The sequence below is a fragment of the Grampus griseus genome, assembly GCF_964374135.1.
Source record: "Grampus griseus genome assembly, chromosome: 13".
Classification (NCBI taxonomy): Eukaryota; Metazoa; Chordata; class Mammalia; order Artiodactyla; family Delphinidae; genus Grampus; species Grampus griseus.
The window spans coordinates 80,834,755-80,843,886 of record NC_139007.1 but is presented as its reverse complement, the minus strand read 5'-3'; the positions used below and the strand labels follow the sequence as shown (position 1 = coordinate 80,843,886).

Sequence of the window (9,132 nt, the reverse complement as noted above, 5' to 3'; positions counted from 1 at the left end):
TGAAGGGAAGCTTAGTTAGGCTCCGCCCTGGCGCTCAAAGGCCATTTACCTTGCTCCGCAGCAATTTCTTCGCAATCCCTACAAGGGGAGAATATCATTTAGGTAGAATGTGAAGAGGAATGGTAGGAAAAAGAAGAGCCTGAGACAGTAGGAACGGACCAGTAAACAGCACCTGAAGGAACTGCAGTAGATCAGGTACTGCAGCTACGGTGCAGGGATAGAGGGACCGCATCTTGTCGGTTTTCCAAATCCGCACTTCTTCCCAACTTGGCCATCGCCGCCAACATGGGTCTGTCCCATCTCCTCCCCAACAACCCGCCTTCTCCCTCTCTATTTTGCATCACTGCTGCCTTTGTAATACCTTGCATCAAACTTGCCACACAAAGCCTCAAAAATTGCCCATCAAACTGAAGTTCTTGGTACAGAGATGATCTACATCACACGCCTAGAAAAAATCCCTACCTATGGCGTCCCTTACAGGTGAACCCTATTTTTGTCACTGTCCATTTCCAAAGCCACACTACTCCAGTCCGTGGTCTCCTTTGCATCCTCCCCTGAATTCTAGACTTGTCTAAACAGCCTTCTAGGACTGTGGTCTTCAAAGTGAGATGCTCCAACCTTTAAGAAGAGGGAAGGAAATATTAGAACTACACTATGTATTTGTAAATGTGTCCACTGGGGTATCTGTTGATCAAAAGGGGACTACTAAGCCATTGCGCTCTGAAGGCCTCTCAGAGTGAATCAAACTTTTAAAAAATGTTGGTGCATACGTATTTCTTGTTAAAATAATAATACACTGAATACTCAGATTAACAGTATTGATGTTATTTCACTTCTGTATAAATATACAATTGAGAGTACACATTTCAAATGTGGGGGGGAAATGCTCTAGAAGCCACTTTAACTGCTTACTGGTTCTTCCTCTTCGCATTTGTCTTAAATAGCCCAAATCACTTAACACCTTACTTTGATTTAGCCACTCATTTAAGAGACCCGCCGTGATTCCCATCTACCCCACTTCAATTTTAAATTAACCTGAATGTACTTCAAGCTTCATCTCCTACCTAACAAATTTTCACTTGATGGCAAACTTAGCATACACTAACCCTGTCCATTTCCTTTCCTCACTGCATTCCTTTCTTCTTTCAAACCTGGTTCTGTTAGGATCCAGGAGCCCAACTGAGGTTAGGATTTGCCCCTTTTATCTTCACATGACTGTTTATAATAAATTGACTGATATTGACATCTCTTATTAAAAAAACACCTCCACACCCTGAGCGGCAACCCAGCCACGGTGACAAATGCATAAACCTATGTGTACCCATGCCACAGTGAGCTCAAAGGCAGAGAAAATGTCATATAACCAGAAAATAAGAGTTCACAATATACCTTTATTCTTTAACTTATAAACATTTGTTCCTCAAAAGTTAATTATAGGCTTCCCTGGTGGCGCAGTGGTCGAGTCCGCCTGCCGATGCAAGGGACACAGGTTCGTGCCTCGGTCCAGGAAGATCCCACATGCCACGGAGCAGCTGGGCCCGTGAGCCATGGCCGCTGAGCCTGCGCGTCCGGAGCCTGTGCTCCGCAACGGGAGGGGCCACAACAGTGAGAGGCCCGCGTACGGCAAAAAAAAAAAAATAGTTAATTATAATTGGCAACAGCTCTTCTCAAATACTTCTCTCACGTCACAGAGAGGAGAAGAATTTAGCCCTGGATTTAAAACAAACACACACAAGGGGAGAAGAGGACAACCTTAACTACTAATAACATTCCACTGTTAGGTTACTGTACAGGACGTCCAAGCTGGCGGTTCGTCTAGAGACTCTCTTCTGATGAACGAACAGCTGACAGCTTTACATTTACAAGTATCAAGCAACACTTCTGCTTCATTCATAGATTCTCCGAGGCTCCTGCAGCACCACACCACCTTCTGTCATGGCACTCTGCAGTCGTTTCATCTGGTTTTGAAGATCAGGAAAAAAGGAAAAGATTAAGTCAACACCACAAGCTGACAATAGTTCACTTCCCAAGAGAAAGAGAAATAAACAACTGATTTATCCTTGCTAACTTCCCAGCCTACACTGGTTTTTCAGAAAGTGACCTTAATAATGACACAGATAAGAAAAAAGAGGATGTAGAGATGTCAAGGATTAGCAGCATTTTAAAATATTCTATAGACAAGATGTTACTATATGAATAGGGAAGCAGAGTGGTCAACATTATGGCTATGAAATCGGTCACGTGGGTTTGAACCCTGCCCCGTGCCACAAGGACTGGGCCAGCCAGCCTCAGCTGACCTACAGAACATGAGTCCTGACACGCTATAGGCTGCTGTGAGGTAATGCACATCAGGACACTCACCTCAGGCTCTGACACTTGGAAAGAACTTAATAAATGGAACTATTATTATGTACATATCTAGTGTCAAGAATTAACACAATACCTTTTAACTAAGTACATGAAAACAAAAATACCGAGTCTGAGGCTGCCTCCCAAGGAGTTGGTTGGTAGACCATGAAGTTGATTCCTGCTTCCAAGCACCGCTCTGCCAGCACTCGTCCTACACTCTCACAAGCCACCACATTTCTGGTGCTATAAAGGTGTTTTTTAATGGCCCATTCACGAGTGGATGCCGAAACCACAGTCTGGCCATTGCGATGCTCAACAAGCGCATCTATGTGATGCTGACTCCTTATAACTCGCAACCTAAATGAGGTGAGAGAATAAAATTATAAAAGAATTCTAAAGATAAATGACTTCAGGTGAATAAATGCCGAAATAGTTCTCAAGAATGTAATGTCTGGTTCATTTACTTCAGCATACTTAACCTGGCTTTTACTCGGGAAAGGTGTTTTCCCCTTGCTTTTATGAGAATATCATCAGCAATAAACCAAACATTTCTACTTAGCCTCAAATATCCAGGAGAAATTTGGTATTTCTGACTGCTGAGATTTACACAGCATCTACTTCAAAAAAGGATTTGAAGAGGCAAAGCTAAGTTGCTGACCCTACACTGGATAAAAATATACTTACTACATGCTTTTTTTTTTTTTTTAAAGGAAGGAAATATTTTATTTATTTTTTGGCCACGCCATGTGGCATGTGGGATCTTAGTTCCCTGACCAGGGATCGAACCCGTGCCCTCTGCATTGGGAGTGTGGAGTCTTAACCACTGGACCCCCAGAGAAGTCCCCTTACTATATGCTTTTATTTTCTAGCTAACGATTTAAATATAAAAACAGAAATCATAAGTGTACTATAAGACAACATGGGAGAAGTTTTAAGTAATGTCAAAGTAAGATAAACCTATTTAACTATATCAAGCTATTTAACATGACCTCAAACTACATCATATGGCTTTTGTTTAAAAAAAAATTAACAAAGTGTTCTGCATGCTAAGAAAAACAAAAAACAAAACAGTAAAGTCAAAAGGCAAGCAATTAAACAAAAAATACTTTTAAATCATATATTGTGCTAATTTCCATAATATGTAAAAAGCCTCCTATAATCAATAAGGAAATGACCAGTAACTTAATAGGCAGAGGATGGACAGACTGTTCACAGAAAAGAAAAATATTAATAACTCTTAAACCCATGAAAATATGCCCAATCTCACTGCTAAATTGCATGGACAAGACAATTCATTTCAACACTGTTTGAAATCATAAAAGATAATCAATAGGCAGTCAGTTAATTAAAACAGCCATGCAACGGTATTTTATTTTTAAAATCTTTATTGGAGTATAATTGCTTTGTAATGTTGTGTTAGTTTCTGCTGTATAACAAAGCGAATGAGCTATACGTATCTCCCTCCCACCCTCCCTATCCCACCCCTCTAGGTGGTCACAAAGCACCGAGCTGATCTCCCTGTGCTATGCAGCTGCTTCCCACTAGCTATCTATTTCACATTTGGTAGTGTATATGTCAATGCTACTCTCTCACTTCGTCCCAGCTTACCCTTCCCCCTCCCCATGTCCTCAAGTCCATTCTCTATGTCTGCATCTTTATTCCTGTCCTGCCCCTAGGTTCATCAGAACCTTCTTTTTTTAGATTTCATATATATGTGTTAGCATATGATATTTTTTTTCTCTTTCTGACTTACTTCACTCTGTATGACAGACTCTAGGTCCATCCACCTCACTACAAATAACTCAATTTCGTTTCTTTTTATGGCTGAGTAATATTCCATTGTATATATGCCACATCTTCTTTATCCATTCATCTGTTGATGGACACTTAGGTTGCTTCCATGTCCTGGGTATTGTAAATAGTGCTGCAATGAACACTGTGGTACATGACTCTTTGAATTATGGCTTTCTCAGGTATATGCCCAGTAGTGGGAATGCTGGGTCATATGGTAGTTCTATTTTTAGTTTTTTAAGGAACCTCCATACTGTTCTCCATAGTGGCTGTATCAATTTACATTCCCACCAACAGTGCAAGAGGGTTCCCTTTTCTCCACACTCTCTCCAGCATTTATTGTTTGTAGATTTTTTGATGATGGCCATTCTGGCCATCCGTGTGAGGTGATACCTCACTGTAGTTTTGATTTGCATTTCTCTAATGATTAGTGATGTTGAGCATTCTTTCATGTGTTTGTTGGCAATCTGTATATCTGTATATCTTCTTTGGAGAAATGTCTGTTTAGGTCTCCTGCCCATTTTTGGATTGGCTTGTTTTTTTTGATATTGAGCTGCATGAGCTGCTTGTACATTCTGGAGATTAATCCTTTGTCAGTTGCTCCGTTTGCAAATATTTTCTCCCATTCTGAGGGCTGTCTTTTTTTCTTGTTTACGGTTTCCTTTGCTGTGCAAAAGCGTTTAAGTTTCATTAGGTCCCATTTTGTTTTTATTTCCATTTCCCTAGGAGATGGGTCAAAAAGGATCTTACTGTGATTTATGTCATAGAGTGTTCACGCACATATGGTCACCTTATCTTTGATAAAGGAGGCAAGAATATACAATGGAGAAAAGACAGACTCTTCAATACATGGTGCTGGGAAAACTGGACAGCTACATGTAAAAGAATGAAATCAGAACACTTCCTAACACAGTACACAAAAATAAACTCTAAATGGATTAAAGACCTAAACATAAGGCTACGGTATTTTACACAGTTACTTCAAACAGTTATTTTACATAATTAAGAACAAAGTAGCAATTTATGATGCTGCTGTTGCTAACATTTACTGAACACTTACTGTGCCAGGGAGTCCTAATTGTTTACAGGTATAGCTCATGTCTCAAACTAATTCCATTATTCTTTCTTTCTTATTTTTTTTCTTTTTTGGGCTGCAGAAACTGACACAGAAAGGTTAAGTAACTTAGCAAGGTTACAACTAATGAATGGTAAGTAATGAAGCTAGGTAGGATTTAAGTCCAGGGGTCTGGCTCCAGAGCCAATGTTCCCACCAACACAAAATATTTCCAAGATGTATTTTTAAGTGTGTGTGTGTGTGTGTGTGTGTGTGTTGGGGGGGGTGAAGGAGGTGGGTGGGGGAATGCAGAACAATATATATGATGTGGTAAGATTTATAATGAAAAAAATACAAGTTCATACTTATCTGCATAGACTAGCTCTAGAAGGATACACAGAAACTATAGTCCCTTTTGGATTTTACAACATTTGTATACATTACACATTTAGAAATTAAGTTCATGATAAAGGAAACACTGAAATCAAACATTATACTAAGATTCTTAGTGTGAAATAGCATAAAAAGCACTAGATTTAGAAATGTGGGTTCTACTCCTAGTTTCGCTGGTAGCCCTAGTAACAATCACAATCTCTTAATCCAGGGGTCAACACACTCTTTCTGTAAGGGATCGGATAGTAAATATTTTATGGTTTGCAGGCCATATTGTAAGCAGAGAGGGTAGTGGGTCCCTGGAGAAAGAGAACTAGCATGTCTTTCTCCACATAAGAGAAGCATTTTTGGCCTAAGCCATTTTGTGCTCTAAGCTTGGCCACAGTGCCTGCTCTTGAACAGGTCTCAGTAATTAATGATCTTAAGGGAAGTAAGGGAATGCAGGAACAAAGGAAAAGCAGTCAAGAAACAATAGTCTAGTGGTAAAACAGAGTCCTAGTTCCTCCTCAAGGGAAATATATAACAATCTGATACCGTCTTTAAGTTTCTCCATCCTCAGGTGGAGGATGGAAATGACTATGTTGACACCTGTGACTTCAATCAACTAACGCTAGGACTCTGTCGACCCTGGCCCCAATTCTATGCTGAATTCTCCTCTGTTCAAGCCCCTTCATGAATATGCTTGTACCCTTAGCTTAAAGCTCCCGCAGTTTTGCTGTTCCGCGTGACCCTGCTTTGGGGAAGATCCCCGGGGTTCTCCTTACTTGCTGCAAGTAATAAATCCTTCCTTCTCCTGATCTTTGGCTTGCTTGCGTCTTCTGGCTTGACATCCACCGAGAGGTGAACCTAGTTTTCAGGTAACAACATGGGTCAACTGCTCAACTCAGCCACAGTAATTCCAGAACAGCCAGGTAAGAATGAGTGGTGGCTGGGTGCCCATAAAACTTTCTTTGTGGATAATGAACTTTAAATTTTACACAATTTTCACATTATAAAATATTCTTTGCATTTTTAAAAATCTTTTAAAAAAATGTACCAATATTTAGCCTGCAAGCCAGCTTTGGCCCAGGAGCCATAGTTTGCTGATCCTTGTCTTAAACCATTAGCGCAACAAAGGAGTAGGACTCATTATCTCCAAGGTCACTTCCAATTTTATACTGATAATACTGTGAATGGAGAGATAGGGAAAAAAGGGGGGAAACAGATCTCCAATTATTTAAATAATCCAAATATTAAGTAAAAGTGATAATTTGGGTATTTCAAAAAAAAATTCAGGATTCAAGATTCAGATTATTTCGACGATGAACTGCCTGCCCCCTTTCTTTGACCCCCTCCTGTCTCCCTAAGGCTCAATTCCCCTGCTCCTGTAAAACGGGGGAAATTACTGCACATGCTTCAAAAAGTACTTTTAAGGATTAAATGAGAAAATGCATATAAAGCACCTAGCATAGTTCCTGGCAAAGACAAAGCATTCAGTAACTGGCCATCTTTATAACAAAGAAGAGACTCCTAACGTTCTTCCTGTCTCTACCACCGGCCCCCTTAAAAATTTGTTCTCCTCAAAGGAACCAGAATGATCTTCCATTCGGGCTCAAATTTTAAATGCCCTCATAGTTTCCCACCGTAGTGAGAATAGCGTCTAAAGCGCTTACTTGATTTACAGAGCTAATGATGTGTCTCCTACCCACCTCTCGGCCCTCTGAGCTGCAGGTCCACAGGCCTTTCGGTGCCCCAAACGCGCCAAGCTCATTCCCACCCTAGCTGTTTCCCTTGCTGGGAACGCTCTTCCTGGCAGATAGTTCGGCTTCATCCTATTTTCTGAGGGGTCTTAGTCAACCAGTTCCCCATTCTAACTTTATCCTCTTTCAGTTTCCTCCATGACACCTACGTATTTATTGTTTGCCGCCCCCCTCCACTAACCCCTCCTAGACCCACCGCAAGGCAGCTTCCTGAGAGGAGAGTCGCCAGCAGTTACCGGGCACGTTCCTCAAATGAACTGATGAAAACAATTTGCAAAGCAGCATGCATGCTCTGTGGTCAATACCTAGCAGAGTTAATTACCTGTGCCAGAACTCGCGGGAGGGCCACACTGTCCCCCAGCCCCGCTCTTTTCTGGCTACAGCTAAGAGCTCCAGATTCCGGGGGTTCCGGTTGGTGAACTCCGGGGCAACAGCTTCATTTCCTTCGGGGTCCGCTTCAGGCTTCACCGCTGGCTTGGAACTGGTCGACAGCACTGCCACCCGACACCCTAAGAACGTAAACAACCATACGTATCTTTAAAAAATGACGAAACGGGGCTTCCCAGGCGGCGCAGTAGTTGAGAATCCGCCTGCCGATGCAGGGGACGCGGGTTCGTGCCCCGGTCCGGGAAGATCCCACATGCCGCGGAGCGGCTGGGCCCGTGAGCCATGGCCGCTGAGCCTGCGCGTCCGGAGCCTGTGCTCCGCAACGGGAGAGGCCACAACAGTGAGAGGCCCGCGTACCGCAAAAAAAAAAAAAAAAGGTGACGAAACGGACAAAACAAAAATATGATCTAACTTGTCTCCATCCTCTCCCCCTCAGTCTTCGTGCCCTGGAAGGGGGACAAAAGGTATGTTCGGTCACGGGGTGTAGTCATCACAGACCCTGGTCCTTAATTTTCTACTAGTGTCATCACGATGCTGTTAGCTCGTTTACTTTTCGATGGTATATGTTGAATGCAAAAGACGACCTGCATGTGCACATTGTGCTGACCCGCGGGAGTAATCTGAGAGACGTGGGAAAATGAAATTACCGGGGTTCCTGCAAACCGACAACAGCTCCCAGAACCCCGACCGAAGCGCCATTGCTGAGGGGAATCGTAGCCAAAACCTCGGAAAGACCTCGCCTCCTCTCCTCACCGACGTCCCAGCGGCTCGCCGGCCGCAGCCATATTAACTTAGGAAAAGACCTTAGGCAAACGTAAGGGCATCGACGCCTCGAACCCGAACAAGCCCCCGCCGCTGAATGGCGGATAGGGCAATCCGTCATCTCCGCTCTTCCAATCAGCGCTTACGCTGGGGCGCACGCAGGCGCCGGATTCAACCAACCACCTCGCAGCAACGCGCTTGGTGGTTGGTTCACGGTCCGTTAAGTCGGGCCGAGCTTATCGGGGGCGTCCCGCGTCCAACACACTGCCTGCATTTCGTTGCGTCATTTGGGCCCTGGGGTCGCAAAGCATAGACCGATCATTGTCGGACACACACACACACACACACGGAGACACACACGGACAGGCCATTTGGGCTCTGGGAGGACGGGGCAGCGCGAGATGCAGTTTTCAGAAAGGGTGGTTGTCGCTTTCCCACATGACCCATGAAGCTTATACCCGTGAGCCTGGGAACAAAGCCTGCTACTTGTCGCGTGCTCTCCTAGCTAGCTCATACATTTAAGTAAAACAAGAACGCCGATTTATACACCCCCAAGTAAGACTCGCTCAGAACCCCGGCTCTACCTTACACGGCTCTACCCCGCCCCCCCCGTTCCGTCACAGAACTCCGCCCTACCGACCACCTTTTCTAGAAGGC

At 43.5% G+C, this 9,132-nt stretch overlaps 1 protein-coding gene across 2 annotated transcripts; it reads right to left on the bottom strand.

The window, feature by feature from the left end:
- Positions 1-1,371: 1,371 nt before the first annotated feature.
- On the bottom strand, positions 1,372-8,499 carry MRPL18 (mitochondrial ribosomal protein L18). 2 transcript variants are annotated; one of them, XM_082668604.1, is made up of 4 exons: positions 8,361-8,499; positions 7,649-7,835; positions 2,475-2,706; positions 1,372-1,958 (listed from the first exon to the last, which is right to left on the bottom strand). In XM_082668604.1, exons 1-4 carry the CDS (start codon positions 8,410-8,412, stop codon positions 1,887-1,889), a joined length of 543 nt encoding a protein of 180 aa, XP_082524730.1. In that variant the 5' UTR covers positions 8,413-8,499; the 3' UTR covers positions 1,372-1,886. The 2 variants fall into 2 exon arrangements, with proteins under 2 accessions (XP_082524730.1, XP_082524731.1); XM_082668605.1 differs by having other exon boundaries at positions 2,624-2,706.
- Positions 8,500-9,132: the final 633 nt, after the last annotated feature.